We start from the raw sequence: 17,351 nt of genomic DNA, 5'->3' as shown, positions 1-17,351 counted from the left end.
AGAGCGGAACGAGAGGCGGCATACAGGGCGGCAAAGTTGTCACTGAACAAAGAGATCAAGGCGCGTAAGCGGGCGTGCTTCAACGATCTGTGTCAGACGGCCAACACAACCCCCTGGGGAGATGCATACCGCGTAGTCATGTGCAAAACGAAAGGCACATCTGCACCACCGGAACGCTCTCCTGCGATGCTGCAGAGGATTGTGGAAACGTTGTTCCCGCACCACGAGGTAAGACCATGGGCACCCACACCACAAGACCATCCTGGTCCGAGTGAGGTTCCCCCAGTGACGAATGAGGAGTTAGCCGCAATTGCGAAATCACTTAAGCTGAATAAGGCCCCGGGCCCGGATGGCATTCCGACGGTGGCTATTAAAGCGGCCATCGAGGCTAGCCCTGACATGGTCAGATCGGCTATGCAGAGATGCTTGGATAGCGGCGAGTTTCCGGAGAGGTGGAAAAGGCAAAAATTGGTTCTACTGCCCAAGCACGGGAAGCCACCAGGCGACCCGTCGGCTTATAGACCAATCTGCCTCCTAGACACGGCTGGGAAACTCCTAGAGCGGATCATTCTGTCAAGGTTATTGGTCTATACCGAGAGGTCGGACAACGCGGGGCTATCAGACAGCCAGCACGGGTTTCGCAAAGGTAGATCGACAGTGGATGCCATTAGGTCGGTGACTGGATTGGCAGAAATTGCGCTGCAGAAAAAGAGGAGAGGCATACGGTACTGCGCGATCGTAACGCTAGACGTTAGAAACGCCTTCAATAGTGTAAGCTGGGCCGCCATAGAGAGCGCCATATCTCGCTTAGGTGTCCCGGCTGGCCTAAGGCGTATTCTGGGTAGTTACTTCCAGAACAGGGTGCTGATTTACGACACCGAGGAAGGCCAAAAACAGTACAATGTCACTGCAGGTGTACCGCAAGGATCCATCTTGGGTCCGGTACTGTGGAACGCGGCATATGATGGAGTACTGAGGCTAGCACTACCACCGGGAGTAAAGTTGGTTGGCTTCGCCGACGACATTACCCTGGTGGTATACGGTGAGTCGCTCGAAGAGGTGGAATTGACGGCAGCGCATGCGATTGACATAGTGGAGGGCTGGATGAGGTCGAGGCAACTGACACTCGCACACCACAAGACAGAGGTGGTGGTGGTGAACAACCGCCAGTCTGCACAGCAGGCAGTGGTCACCACGGGCGGGTGCTCGATCGAGTCCTGTCGCTCACTGAAGCTCCTTGGAGTCATGGTCGACGACAAGTTGAGCTTCAGTAGTCATGTCGAGTATGCTTGTAAGAGGGCGAGTGTAGCGGTTATGGCATTGTCTAGGATGATGTCAAACATTTCGGCTGTTGTCTCGAGTAAGCGGAAGCTGCTCGCGTCAGTTGCGGTGTCCATACTACGGTATGGCGCCGCCGCATGGTCGAACGCGCTCAAGCTGCAGAGGAATGTTGACCGACTAGAGAGTGTACATAGGCTGATGTGCCTCAGGGTGGCCAGTGCATACCGGACTGTCTCGAAAGACGCGGTATGCGTGCTAGCGAGCATGATGCCGATAGCACTGGTGTTGGCCGAGGATGTTGAGTGCTACGATGAAAGAGGTACGAGAGGTGCGCGACGAAACGCCAGAACTTCGTCTATGGTGAAATGGCAAAGAGTCTGGGACTCTTCAACAAAGGGTAGGTGGACACACAGGCTCATACCGAGCGTGTCCCGGTGGACGTGTAGACCCCATGGCGAAGTGAACTTTCACCTGACACAATTCCTGTCGGGCCATGGGTGCTTTAGGTGGTACCTGCACAGGTTCGGGCATGCAAACTCACCCTCATGCCCGGAGTGTGCAAACAGGGCGGAGACGGCGGAACATGTACTCTTCGAGTGCCCGCGTTTTGCGGAGCAGAGGTCGAGCATGTTAGAGGTATGCGGCAGGGATACTACTCCCGATAACATTATTGAGAGGATGTGTACGGGGGTGGACGAGTGGAATGTCGTGTCGAACACGGTATCCACAATCGTGCTCCACCTCCAAAGGAAATGGCGGGCCGACCAACAGTTAGTCGAGTTGGCCCCCTAGAGATATGCCGAGTGTGATGGCTGACAGATGAGCGAGAGTGCGAAAGCACAGTCCCCCCCCTCCTCTACGAAGTAATCCCTAACGGGCGTGCCGCGGAGCAAGGTCAGGTAGTGCAGAATGTGGTTTTCCTACGGTGTTGCTAACCAACAGGTTTCCTCATTCTATAAAAAAAAAAAAAAAAAAAAAAGACGCATCAGTCCTGCATGTGGAAAAGATATCTTGAAAATGTGTGGGAAAGTCTACTTGAAAATGGACAGTTGTAAACTGTCAAGATTAATATTTTATGATCTTTCAAAACATGCTAGAAAATGATTCTTAACAGATATGGTTATGCTACATACAGGGTGGAGGTGGAGCTGCTGAGGGAATCCAAGATTGCATTCTTGGAGCAATCGAGAGATGAAACCCCTGCTGAGGAGCATAGCAACTTGATAGCAACAGAATCACGTAGCCTCTTTTTTATAATTTGTTATTTATTTTTATGTATAACAAGTTTAGCAATTATTTTACTATTGAGAATGTATAAATATGTGATGCTTGTGATGACCAAAAATCGCAGAGCTCCGTGCATCCTGTCTAAGAGCTAGAAGAAGAATGTAAAGAGCTCGCACCGATGAGGGTAGAATGGATCGAAGTGAGGCCTACTGGGCGGTTAAACTGACACTAAACAAATAGATTAAGGCGCGTAAGCGGGCGTGATTCGAAAATCTCTGCCAGACAGCCAACACGACCTCTTGAGGTGATGCCTACAGATAAATCATGGCCAAAACGAAGGGCATGCCAGAATCCCCAGAACGCTCCCCCGAGATGCTGCAGAAATCGTGGAAACATTGTTCTCGCGCCACTATACAAGACCATGGCCCCCGCCCCCTGTGACCAAAATGGCCGAAGCCAGCTCACCCCGGTCATGAACGACGAGCTCATTGCAACAGCGAATCGCTCAAGGCTCGGTAGAACAAGGCTCAAGGCCCGGACGGTATCCTGACAATAGCCATTAAGACCATTGAGGCTAGCCCTGACATGTACAGAATGGCTCTGCAGATGCGCCTAGACAGAGGTAAATTTCCAGAGAAGTAGAAAAGGCAAAGATTGGCTCTACTATCCAAGCCCGGGGAGCCACCTGGCGATTCTTCGGCATACAGGCCTATCTGCCTTCCGGAAACCACCGGGAAGCTGATGGAACGGCTCATTCTGTCGAGTCTGATGTTCTATACCGTGAAACCAGAGACTCTGGCCTCTCGAATAACCAGTTCGCGGAGGACGCTATAAGGGCTGTCCCCAAAGTGACCGAAATAGCGCTCCAAAAGAAGCGAAGGGGAATCTGTACTCCAGAACCTCCCCCCTCGCCTAGAGCGTTACGTAATTTGTGGACGTAGCCTTATCCTAGTGGTATACGGTAAGTCGATAAAGGAAGTGGAACTTACAGCAACGCACTCAATTAGCATAGTGGAGAACTGGATGAGGTCTAGAGAGTTGGCACTCAGTTCGTGCATACATATGACGAAATAGATTTCTATGTCTCTCAATGTGAACAACAAAAATCGATTTTAAATTGACTGAGTAGAGTGTACAAAATAGGACCCTGGATAGGACCACTATTCAAGATAGCACACAAACTATTCTTAGCTATTTAGGAAGTTTAACATGTTTAAAAATAACCTTCATTTAGGAAAAAAAATCGATATCTAACTGTCTAGCATGTCATGTCTATAATTGCGTTACATCTGAGTCGATCGCGCCTTTTTCATTTACCGTCATTAATTTCTTTCATTTCAGATAAAAGGATTCCAAACCCAATGTACTCACTCGATCAGCTATTTGACTTATCACCTCGGCCACAACTTCCACCGAATAACTGACTGGGGCAGCCCATTGCCGCAAACGACATAATTGTTCATCGATTATCCCGAGATTGATCCGTGAAGAGCACCGCGATTTTCCGCGTCCGTTTCCTACGCGGCAATTCGCAAAAGTTTTAAACATACCGGAAGTGCATCGAAGCATTGCATTGCGCAATGCTTGTTGAAAGCTGCTGACACGTTAATTGGTAGCGACAAATTGTTGGCTCAACAATATATTGTTTTTCTCCGGGGCTAGTCAGGGAGGAGGTCTCATTCCACGACACACACAGGACAAACTGTGGTGATTGCTGTACACGACAGATGCAATAGGAGAACATACACTAACAATTGGAGTACATAGTTCATGTCGTGGTCGTCCACGCTAGACGATTCCAGGATTTAGGGGAATTGTGAGTAAAATGAGCATGGTGGCGGACTGTGGCTAAAAATATGCCTAATTTATTCTATTTTTTGAATTATAAATATCTCAAGTTTCACGAAGTGAGCGATGATGTCTCAGAAAAATTATCCACATGTTCATTGTTCATTTTACCCGCAGTTCCCCAGCTGAAATAATTTAAACAGTGCTTTCAACAACTCATCAACCAGTCATAAAACTCGACAGCCGGAAAAGCAGTAAAGAACCTCTTCAGTGCAAGCCCTTTCGCCTCCCCGTCGATAGAGGTACACAAGTGAGTGAACAAGCAGTTCGACAGGAGATAAAAGTTAATTAAAAGTGATGTGTTCGGAAGTGAACGGAGTACCGGAACGATCCGGTGCCGAATCTGGTGGTCATCATCACGACCACCACCTCCAGCTCCACCAACAGCGACACCAGCAATCATCGACAGCGGCATCAAGCATGATTCGCCATACTCGTCGTCCGTCATCACAAGCATCAAACCGCTGCTCGACGGTGGCGTGGCGGAGTAGCGAAAGTCGGCGGATGACGGTGCTATCCTGGGTGCTGATTGGGTTGTGCGTCGTTTTACCAGGTGAGTGAAGGCTTAATGTAGTGGAAAATCATCAGTCGGCGGTGAAAGTCAAAGGCTGTCTGGGGGTGGTGGCACTGGCAGAATGCAGATCTGACATTGATGATTCATTTTTAAATGTTCAATGGCTATTTCGTTGAACTGTCTGAAAATAAATAATTTATTAAAATGAAGCATATTTCAAAGATGTCATCGTTATGTTTATTACTGTAAGGGTACTTCAAAGAAAAGGAATTCCTGGATAAAAGGTGGCGTAAAGCTACTATCACCTTTAATATGCAAAAAAGACTCAAAAATCTTTTCTAATTGCTGCAGAGACTTGAAAAATATGTAACAGTAGCTGCTGCAAATTCTCTTAAAATTAGCAAATAAATAAAAATTTCGAAACACTTATCAACCATATTAATATTTTGTTGGCTTAAAAAATTTGATAAAAAATGCATTTCAAACCGTCAGTAAACTTCTTTTAAAAAAACATGTGTTAACTGATTTTTGATGCACTACTATTAAACTGGATTTTTTTGCAGCAATTTACTCTTAAAACTTTTCAGTCTTAACCTCAAAATCCTTAATAGGCTGTTCCAAAATAAAAATGGTTCAGATCGGTCCAGCCGTTCCGGAGTTATGGCCATTTAGGTGTTCCGGACCGGTACCCCAGGAAGGGGTCAGATATGAAAATGCAACAAACCCAAGCATGCGACCCATTAAACCACGGCATTTTTGATTATCTGATGAACGGGAAGTAGGAAAATAGTCTCAGACTATATCTGAACCGGTAGAGCTCCAGAACCGGCTCCGGGTGTCTCGCCGGAAGAGGCCAAATATAAAAGTGAACCAAACCAATGCATGCGACAAGTCAAATAGCGGCTTTTTCGATAACCTAATGAATGGTATGCAGGAAAATAGTTTCAGACCATATCTGAACCGGTTGTGTTCCGGAACCGGTTCCAGGTGTCCCGCCGGAAGTGGCCAATTAAAAAAAGTGAAATAAACCCATGCATGCGACACATCAAACAGCGGCTTTATCGATAACCACATGAACGGTAAGCAGGAAAAAAATTTCACACCGTATCTGAACCGGTTGTATTCCTGAACCGGTTCCAGGTGTCCCGTCGGAAGTGACCAATTAAAAAACTGAACCAAACCTATGCATGCGCACACCAAATAGCGGTTTTATCGATAAAAAGATGAACGGTAAGCAGAAAAATAGTTTCAGACCGTATCTAAAGCGGTTGTGTTCCGGAACCGGTTCCAGGTGTCCCGCCGGAAGTGGCCAGTTAAAAAAGTGAACCAAACCCATGCACGCGAAACATCAAATCATCAAAAAAGTTCGACAGCCAGATAAACGGGCAGCAAGAAAATAGTCTCTGACCACACCTAAGATTACCAGCAGTGTTACAGAATCAGGAGTGGATGCCTCGCTAAAATAACGAAGGTGAACAAAATCAATGCAAGCGATAAATATGTGTAAAAGAACAAAATATCGATAAAAATTTAATCGATCTTGTCAAATCACACCATTTTAGATTCTTGAGGCGTAATTATATAGTAGGATGGATCAACGTAGTATGAGAAAATTTTAATTTTTTAGCATCAATCCCCTTTTGCGTTTGAAATTACTGCGCACAATTTTGATGCAACTGGTTGAGCCCTCATGCTCTGTTACACGGTTGAAATTTGAATAGGTTCAATTATGAGAAATTTCACTTGCTTGCATTTTTTTGTCAAATTTTACATGAATCTTATAACCAATGATAATAAAATAATGGCTAAGGAGAGCACAAAAAAAATGAAAAAAAAAAATGTCTTGATAATGATCGGCATCCAGTGCTAGTGAAGGTGGTCAAGCAGTCAACTGAGTAGTTTGATAATTTTCAGCTTTGCTTATACGTTAACATAATGTTGGAATATGAGCCATCAATAAGTTTTCAAATTTGATTATGGCTTTTATGAAATTCTTGCGTTTCAACCATTCAACATTTTGAGGAAGGGCACAAATGAACAAACATACACATTTTTTAAATTTTAAGGTGAAATTAGAGTCCTCCAGAAATTTTCTTACCAAATCCTATGAGTTAAGCGATTTTGCTTAACTTTTTGTATTGCTTGTATTTTTTCAGCAAATACGATATCTTTCATTTTAGAGCAGCTTGACTTTTCAAACACCGTTTTTTTTTTTGGACAGCCTAATGCTTAACTTATTTCTTTTCCTAACTTTTGTTGTTTATTCGGTACTACCTTCTTTGATTTTCTACCCATTTAGAAACTTCATCTGATAACTTTTCTAGGGATTGTTGGCATTACATAAACATAATAGTTAGCGTCCGATACGTTAAGATTATCCTTTAAAGATTCATGGAACTGGTTTCCAGAGCATCCGTTGAGAACCGTTCGTTTGTTGTTGACAACAAATCAAGGCAACTCGTCTATCTTTTCAGAAATTAGCAAGTTTGCATGAATAATAAAATAAAAGCTTATGGAGATTTCTTCAAGAATTCCTATGGAAATATCTATACCAGACATAAATTTCTATTCCGAATACTATTAGGTTATCCGTATAAATCCGGAACCGTTCATCCAACTTGACCAACGTGCATTCTATGAAACAGTAGTAATTTCCGGTTGTGTTGCCCAATTTTCATAAAAATCGGGAAAAAATTGAAGTAAACAGAGCCAAATGAACATCAACAACTGAGTAGGCAAAATACATCAGGGACACAAAGGTTTAAACATCTTTCATATATTCTTCAAAAATTTCTCCCGACTTTATTTCAGAAATTCCTGTTGTGATTCCTCCATAAATTTCTCCAAGGTTCTTTTAGAAAATCTTTTACAAAATTGCTTTTGGAAGTTTTTCAGGGATTACTTCAGACAATCTTCTAGAGATTCCTTAAGAAAAACTTCCTGGGATTTCTTCAGAAAATTATCTTTCTAAAAAATCCTGCAGAAACTCTTCCTGATATTCTTGCTTCATTGCTTTTAGTGATTTCAGTTTAAGCAGAGATTCCTTCTGAACTTTCTCTTTTTCCCCATAATGTTTTTCACAGAACAATTTATTATAATTTCATTACAGATTCCTAGAATAATCCATTAAGAGATTTCTTCTGAAATATATATTTGTAATTCCCACAAGTATTTCTTTAGAAAATTCTTCAACGATTTTTATAGGATTTTTTACGAAAGTTAATCTAGGTGTTTTCTAGGTCTAGATATTTTTACAAAAAATGCTAAAAGGAATTACCAAGGATTTCTTATAAAGAGATTCTAAATAAATTCTTTCAGAGATTCCACCAAGTGTTTGCCAAGGACTTTTTCCTGGTATTGGTCTGAGAATATCTTTAGAAATCCCTGCTATCTTTACTTAAAAAAATAATGAATTTTTTTCAGCTGGTTCTTTTGCAAAAAAAACACATAAATGGCTGATGAAGTTCTGTGTTTTATTGGTATATACACTAAAACCTCCATTTAGGTAATGACTCGGGACTGCCTAAATAGAATTTTTACCTAAATGGATTCATTACCTAAATGGATTCAGTTTATTACCTAAATGGAGTACAAGGTTGCAAAGAAGTTTAACTAGGGAGAGTGACTCGAATAGGAGATTTAAAGATGGTCATGCGGAGTTTCAGAGAACTTTCAAGGGAGTTTCCGGAGGGGAGGGATTTCAGGGGCGTTTTCGGGGGTTTTGGAGGGTCTCAGGTGAAAATTGTCATGCAAATGACTAGCTGGGCACGGAACACAAAAAAACCTGCAAAATTCCGCCAGACTGAAAAATTGTTGAATGTCGGGTCAAAGTCGGGTCAATTTTTATCGTATGTTGGGCCACTGTTGGACCAACATCGAACAACTGTTGGGTCTATGTTGGGTTTGGTGGCCAAAATAAAAACAGATGAATGATAGGTTAATGTCGGGTATGACGTCATCAATCTCAAGTACTCTAGCTGTTCTGAACACAGCCAAATTCTGTTTAGGTAACGTTACCTAAATGGAGGGACCTAAATAGATTTTACCTAAATGGATCCTACCTAAATGGAGGTTTGAGTGTATTTCGATAGGCACCCACGCAATATACTATCTGCAAGCATGACGAAGAATTCTTTTCAATTCGTTTCATTTTTATTAGGGAATAACTATATATTTTATGGAGGAAAATTCGTTTAAACGCACTTTTTTGGTTTTTCCATATTTGTTATTGGGCAATTATTTCACAATTGTTGATATCAATATTCATTTCAACAAGTACTATCACTAGTTATAGTGTGAGCGTTATTATCATAAATTTTAATATGCTGGAACATAAAGAGTATGTTTTGGAAAGTATGTTCGTTTAATAAATTTGTACCACTATATATCTGGAGTAAATCTTGGAACATTTTCTTGTATCTTGTATGTATTTCTTTATACAGGATAAATGCCAAGGAATTAAAACTGAAGTATTTTCTAAAGGAATGCTTGAGATTATTTGGAGAAACTGATCGTTCATAGATCACTAGAAAAACATCTGAAACAGTCTCTGAAGAAATCCAGAATGTTTCCCTAGAGGAATTCCAGAAAAAAAATCGGAATTTCTGAAGTTTTCTCGAGAGGAATTCCAGCAAAAATCTCTGAAGAAGTCTTCGAAGCAACTCTTGCAGAAATCTCTAGAGTAGTTCCTGCTAGAATCTCTGGATGAATTTGTGTGAAAACCTATGAAGAAATTTCTGTTTGAAATGCATTTTTCGAAAGAATCTCCGGGGGGAATACCTAGACGCATTTCTTGAGAAATTTCTCTAAAATCCTGGCGAAATGCTGAGGTGAATTTCTGGAGAAAATTCTGATAGCATCTGTGGGGAGGCTATTCTAAAACGATTTTTTGGAGGAATCCCAGGGAGAATTTTTCAAAAAACCTGGAGGATTTTCTCAAGGAATTCGTGAACTAGATATTTTTTTTAGCAATTTCTTGTGAAACTCCAGAAAAATCCCAGGGAAAATTTCTAGTGTAATTTCCAAAACCGTCCCACGAGGAGTTTATGGAGAAGTTTTGAAAGAATCACATGGACAGGAATGCATTTTAAAGAGGAACCTTGATAATATTTTAGAAAAAAAATCTGAAAATGTTTTCATTGAAGGAATTTTGTAAGAATTTTAATTCTTAAAAAATAAGGATGAATCTGAATTAGGATGAGTTTCTGAACTAGCCTTTGAAGGATTTCTTGCTCAACTTATGAAAGATATTTTGCGTGAATGCATCATCTTCAATAATTGAAGAAAAAAGTTCAAACAAATAATTCATAGAAAGGGAATAACACAATGTACAACATTCTAAAAGAAAGTATTGTTCCGGAAAGGTCCTCCTCACTCCCTACCAGTACTGGTTTCGGATAATTGGTTGATAGATTTGTTGGTCATTGGCTTGATTTTTTTCTTAATCTGGATATCAAGCTTCACATGGATACTGAAGCCATGATTTTTTTTTGATAAGATCTTACGTTAAAAGTCAAAACAACTGAAATCCCAAGCAGGTTCCAAAATGTGTTTTTTTGTGGATTTTGGTCCAAATAAGTTGCACTAAAAGCACCCGCAACTTCCATCTTGTCAGTTGAGTTGCATTTAAACTCCGAATTTCGTAAAGTTGTGGCTTTGTTTCATAAATTCACAAATTATCACGTGTATGACATCGATTCTAGGAGGCGGAGCTTACATATTCCTCACAAGTCAGCTTATATCAAATATGCTATGTAACAGATTTGAAGAGTCTTACTCTAGTTTGTTTTCAGATCAGCTTCCAAATATGTTGCGGAAAACTTGCGCGTCTTTTCATTTTGACAGTTCTCGAACTTGTAGGTGCAATGAAGTAACAAGTAACTTCAGCAGCTTTCATGGTGTATTGAGCAGCGATTTTCACACGGAGTTCTTGGTCTAGCATGTAAGGTGAGTACTTAATACTCATGGTGTCCATGGTTCGAGTCTGGACACAATATTTTTTCCATCATTACCCCAACGAGGCAGAATCTGCCCTTTTTGGGTTTCAAAGAAGAAGCAATTTTGTTCTATCATCCGTAATACGAACAGTGAATAAATTGCACTAAGGACACTAAGGTTGCTGTTACAAGTCGTGCGCGCGTGCTGCTTGGGGTGCTGCTCCAGTATCGTCATACCAGCTTAACTCACACAAGGAACCAATCAGATATCTGGCGGTAACTAGCAGGTATCTTCAGTGTGTCGCAGTGGTGATATTCTATTTTTGGGTGACAATGGCGTCTGTCACGTCAGGTTGCAGCTTAATGTAGGGAAGAGGAAGGAAGTGATGATTACAATCGTTTGAATCCACATCAGATCAAATATACCTTTGCGTATGCATAAATTGTCACATGCGGATGTCAGAGTGCTGGCGGGATATGCTTGGTAGAGGGTTAGGGTTCACACATTGGTGCGTAGATGCCAAGCGTATGGTGATAGGTAGGCTTTTTCAACCTGTATCTGTTCTAGCGATGGCTATGAACATATGAATATACATGAGTTGAGTTTTAAATGTAGAGAGGAGGGAGGAAGTATGTAGAATGATACAAAGTAGGAGGAAAGGGAGGGGTCAGGGATTGAACCCAGGACCTTCTGCATAGGAATCAGAATCGGTAGCCACTAGACCACAAAGTCCGTCTTTTTGATTTATTTTATCATTAGACATTGTCAATAAATTCTATTTTTATCTTATGATCAGAACAGTTGAGACCGATTGCAACCCAGACAACCAGGAAACGCAAAAGGATGTACGCTGTACATCGTATAAAGTACTATTTATACAGGGGATAGACAAAATGATCGGGACAGGCAAAATTTTCACTTTTCAAAAAATGTTCAATTAGCTGTAACTTTTCGACAAGTGCATCAAATATTCTCAAATTTTTACTGTAAGTTCTTCAACTAGTTGTGTAACAGTAGACAAAATTTGGAAAAGATCGGACAATTCTTCACGAAGTTATAAAGATTTTTGGAAAAGGTAAAATTATCCGATAGCCAACTTTGAGCTGTAATATCTCCGGATTCAATGAACCGATTGCAATGAAATTTTGACCATTTAAGACTTATATAATGAGCTATGAAAAACCATTGACTTAACTTAATATTCTTAACACGGAAGAAAATTATAACGATTAGATTATTTTTCTAATAAAACACCAAATTATCCAAAACATCAACATCGTTTCAAAATTCAAGATGCAAATTATAGTTCATTTAGTTTCCCTCTAATTGAATTATATATAAATGCGTTTTGGAGGAAAGTAACAACATAGCCGCCAATAAGTTGAAAAAGTAATGGGATGCATATTAAAAATAGAGCAATTTACTAAAAAATCGTGAAAAAAATAAAGTCGCTATAACTTTTCCGCTTGTTAAAAATTTCAAGTTAAGTCAAATGTTTTCCAGAGTTCATTATATAAGTCATGAATTGTCAAAATTTCATTGCAATCGGTTCATTGAATCCGGAGATATAACAGCTCAAAGTTGGCTATCGGATTATTTTATCTTTTTCAAAAATCTTTATAACTTCGTGAAGAATTGTCCGATCTTTTCCAAATTTTGTTCACTGATACACAACTAGTTGAAAAACTTACAGTAAAAAAATGAGAATATTTGATGCACTTTTCGAAAAGTTACAGCTAGTTGAACATTTTTTGGAAAGTGATAATTTTGCCTGTCCCGATCATTTTGTCTATCCCCTGTATATATGTACGGCTGAGGGACAATTTTCATCGTATATGATGTTATTTTTTTAACTTACTGCGATGTATCTGGTAAAATCATATAAGAGTGCAAATTAACTTTTATAATGTATGACTACATCGTAGTAGACGATATTCCGATGTTTTGTTGCGATGAACTTTGCTTATTCGCAAAAGCGTTCGAGTGAACTCGCAAAGTGTCATTTGAATTCGCATAATTGCGTACTGCGATGATTACACGACTTCTCTTGGTGCTTTTCTAATAATGTCAGTTTAACTCGCATTGGTGTACAAACTAAATCGCATAAAAGTGAAAATAAACTCGTTCAAATGTACATACAAACTCGCATAAGCTAGAATCGTTAACGTTGGCATATTGCGATGTGATATGTGATAACAATGAACGAGGTGCTGTTGGAGTGCCAAAAAGCTAAAAGAAAGTGAAAAGTCATCATTATGGTTACAAAACAAGTTACAAAGTCATCATTTTTGTTTTGTTGACCTCATAATAAACAATGTGTGGTGCTAGCAAGAGAGGGGTAATGGTAACTGTGCGGGAAATCATGCTACATCATTTTGATTTCCAAAGAGCCTGCCGAACACGTACAGCGCACGGAAAACAAGTGCATTCCAACGAGCACTGAGGTGAGTTAGAATGTCATGACATTTAATCAGTGTGTTTCGTAAGTAGTGTTTGGTGCTAAGTGTGAAGTGCGGCTCGATAATCCAAAGGTTATTAGTTCGATACTTAGGTGACAAGTTTTTTATTAATCCGAATATTTTTAAGTCGCATAAGGTGCTATATTACGTCGCAATAGTGCATAACATACATCGCATAAATTATCGCTTTAAGTCATATAGCGTCATTATTTTTCCGTCAATGCACGTTTAGCGCCTCCACTTTTGCACGCATAAGGCACTTTTACTGCATCTTATGCGATGTAACTTTACCGTATAAAAGTACGTATACCCGAGCAGAGGAGAATACCAAGTTAATAACTACGAAATCACATAACCTGTTTTTACATCTTGTTTTGATATTATTAAATTATCAAGGCAAAGCTTTTCCATAACAAATTTTGTTGGACAATCTCATTTTGTTATAATCAAGCTATTGATATACATTAACTAAATGACATTTAAATAACATGTTTTGTTGTACTATTGATCAACTTATCAGCAATAATACAACAGTAATAAATTTTGAAATCACAGCAACAATTCGACGATTATGACCTGTCCATTTGTGCTGTTCCATTTTTGTATTCAGGTTAGAAAGAAATTTCTGAACGACTCCTTTTAAGAATCCCTAAATAATTTTCGGATAAGCACTTGGAAGTTCTGGAGGAACCTTTCAATAAATCCCTGGAGAAGTCTTCAAGAGAACTCTTGGCGCAATTTTCTTAGAAATTCCGAAGGTAATTCTTCTGAGCAATGTTTAGAATTCTTGGCAAAATCTTTTGAAAAACACCTGGAGAAACATTTGGAAAAACTCCTGATGATTCCTCAAAGAAATTTTCAGAGAAATTTTAAGATGAACTTCAGGACTAATAATTAAAATTGAACTATAGATGACGAAGATATCACCAAATCACTTTTCCATGTTTTACGAAAGTGACCCCAAAATTTTGGCCGATACATCATATTGAGGGGTGACCCCAAACTTTTGGTCGATGACATCAAGGATTAATTTACCTAATAACTTTTTTTCTAGATTTTTTAGCTAAGTTCTGTAAAAAGCAGTTGAAAGCTAATAGAAAATGGGTCATTTTACCGCTCTCAACTTAAAATTTGGTCGACCCAACTTCCAGCGACACTGCCGTAAGTTTATATTCATTTTTTAGAAAATTTGGCAACTTTGGGTTGAGTTTAAATACAAAATTTTTTGAAAAAGTTTCTTTTAAATCATGTTCAAAGTTTCTTTGACTTATTATCTTTTGAATGAAACCTTGGGTTTTGAAATCGGACGCAAATTGGCGGAGATATGGGCCTAAAAAATGACATGTTTTTGAGGGGGTGACCCCAAACTTTTGAACGGGAGTGTACGTGCAAATTGGTTGTCTGGGAAGCCACTACACTGAAAGTTTTGAAGAAAACAAGCTTTATTGGACGGTTACTTCATTAAAATATTGAAGTCATTTACAAGGGGTAGAATACCAATATAGGAGGTGCAGAATTTTGAAAAACTTGAGGAATTAGCTCTGCTTTTATCATGACATCACTGATTGAAGCGCCATTTGTTTTGTTTCTTATATTTGTTTGTTTTGGTAGAAGTGAGCGGGTATGACAACAGAAAAAAAACGTTATCAATCAGTGCTGTAATCACTTTGTTCTCGAATTCTCGAATTTTCCAATTTCGGAGCATGGGAATCGTAATGACACCATCGTGACTCTATAGATTTGTAACTGCGCCGCTGTACGTTTGTTATTTGGCACGATGACCATATGGGAGTTCAACTATTAATATTATCAAAGAGGAAAGCTCCGATAACACTAGCACTCACTTTGAATTACTGCACCAAATACACGGCTCGAGTACACCCTATTCGAACGGACACATTTCCAAAAAACAAACTCACAACCATTCATGCTGGGCAGTGTGGGTGTAGGCAGCAGTACCTATGGTTTGGTTCGTTTGGTCAACTTTGGGTAACGAGCGCAAAATTTGGAGTTAGCTACCTTGTTTGCAAAGCCAGTGTTTAATTTTGCTGCAAATTGCTTCATCACCTAAGTGAAACGTTTAGGCATCCAGGGGCAATGGGGAACATGTTTTATGGGAAATGATTGCAACTGTGGAGGTGGAGGGATGAGCTCTGGAGGTAGTTATTCTTTAGATTAAATGGAATTTTTGCTTCGAGCAGCTGGAAATCCTGTGGTGCTTCCTGATTCTTTTCATCTGAATTCGAATGTAAAACCGAAATGCTTCGAATGCTTTGGAAGTAGGTACTTGGTCAGGCGTGATATGATCTCTTTTTTTGGAAAAAGTAGAGACTGTTGAAAGCACATAGAGATAGAAGATACCTTACCGGATAGGTAGGTACATATTACTTAACTCTTTCCTTTGATGCACAATCTTAAATTAGATCTTTGAAAATTTATGCATTTAATTCGGAAATTCACTAGTGGTATTCAAACTTAAAATTCAAATGTGTTTCCTAGGGCCGTTTTAAAACTACCAAAAGATTTCGTGGATGTAATTTGAAATTCAATTCTTAAATACAGCAATATAGTAAAAATGCGAAAGTTCGAAATCCCTCTCCAAAGCATACCGTTGAAAATTAAAGTGTAAACACCAAACCAAAATCTCCCACCATCACAGCCAAGTCAAACGCAAAGTCCTGACCCCGGCGTTCAAACAGTATACTTTGAGTGGGTGTAATAGTTGCCTCAAAGTCTGTCGTTTCCACCACCAAGGAAGCAAAACCATAGTCCCCGACCGTTCAAAGCAATCAAGCGTCACCGTCGTTGCCGTCGTCGTCATCGTCGTCCCGCCGTGAAAGAAGGGAAAAACTTTCCAAGAAAAGCCGATTGCCACCATTCGAGCATCTTTACGGCACAACAATAAGTATGACCGTTTCTACCATCTTCTATACCTAGACCTACCTACCTGTTCACTGCTGGTACTGATGGGACGCACGGTTTGACGGGTGGTCGTCGTCGATGTGGTCTACAATGGAACTTTTCTACTCCAGTGGCGTCGTTTGCATCCGTGCAAATCTCGCACCATCTCTTCCGTGAATATTCGGTTGAGGTAACGTGACATTGGCATCATTTGGCTGAACGGTAGTAACTGATAGAGTGACCAGGTTGAAAATTGAGAACAAATTGCTTTATTTGATGAAAATGTTCACAAAGAAAACATTTCGCCGAAATTTATAAGTCCAGCACTCAGAGATAAAGAGAAAGACACATAAGTTGGTGAGCTCGCTTCATGGTATTGTTCTACATATAGTGAATAATCAAAAAAAAATAAAAAAAAACATAATTTTATAAAGGTTATAATAGTGCCATAATCGCTAGCAATAGCGAATCAGTTTGCATGACTTGACAGGTAATTTGAAATAAGTTTTGAGTAGTTACTTGATGGAAATACAGGGGATAGACAAAATGATCGGGACAGGCAAAATTTTCACTTTTATAAAAATGTCCAATTAGCTGTGTCTTTTCTATAAGTGCATCAAATATTCTCAAATTTTCACTGTAAGTTGATCAATTATTTGTGTATCAGTGGACAAAATTTGGAAAATATCGGGCTATTCTGCACGAAGTTATAAGCATATTAGAAAAAGGTAGAATTATCCGATAGCCAACTTTGAGCTATTATTTCTCCGGATTCAATGAACCGAATGCACTGAAATTTTGTCCATTTATGAATTATATAATAAGCTCTGAAAAACGTTTGACTCAACTTGAAATTATTAACAAGAGAAAAAGTTAAAGCGATTTCAATAACTTTATGATTTTTTAGTAAATTGGTCTATTTTTTAAATGCATCCCATTACTTTTTCAATGAATTGCCGCCTATGTTGTTACGTTTTTTCAAAACATATCTGTATTCAAGACAATCAGAGGGAATTTAAATAAATAATAGTTAGCATCTTGAATTTTGAAACGATGTTGAAATTTAAGAAAATTGTGTATTTTATTAGAAAAATAATCTAATCGTTATAATTTTCTTCCGTGTTAAGAATTTTAAGTTAGGTCAAAAATTTTTGAAAGCTTACTATATAAGTCATAAATGGTCA

The 17,351-nt window shown here is 39.6% G+C and overlaps 1 protein-coding gene across 2 annotated transcripts in view; it reads left to right on the top strand.

The window, feature by feature from the left end:
• The first annotated feature begins 3,931 nt into the window (after window positions 1-3,931).
• The window catches only part of LOC109419778 (uncharacterized), a 399,312-nt gene continuing 385,892 nt past the window's right edge, over window positions 3,932-17,351 (top strand). Inside the window, exons 1-2 of one of the 2 annotated variants that reach the window (XM_062850104.1) lie at window positions 3,932-4,324; window positions 4,524-4,909. In XM_062850104.1, coding sequence (XP_062706088.1) covers window positions 4,654-4,909 — 256 coding nt within the window. In that variant the 5' untranslated portion in view covers window positions 3,932-4,324; window positions 4,524-4,653. Of the gene's footprint in view, window positions 4,325-4,473; window positions 4,910-17,351 lie in introns of both variants that reach the window. The other variant, XM_062850103.1, reaches the window with a different exon arrangement.

The sequence above is a fragment of the Aedes albopictus genome, chromosome 2 (assembly GCF_035046485.1).
Source record: "Aedes albopictus strain Foshan chromosome 2, AalbF5, whole genome shotgun sequence".
Classification (NCBI taxonomy): Eukaryota; Metazoa; Arthropoda; class Insecta; order Diptera; family Culicidae; genus Aedes; species Aedes albopictus.
This window is presented reverse-complemented; position numbering and strand designations above follow the sequence as displayed.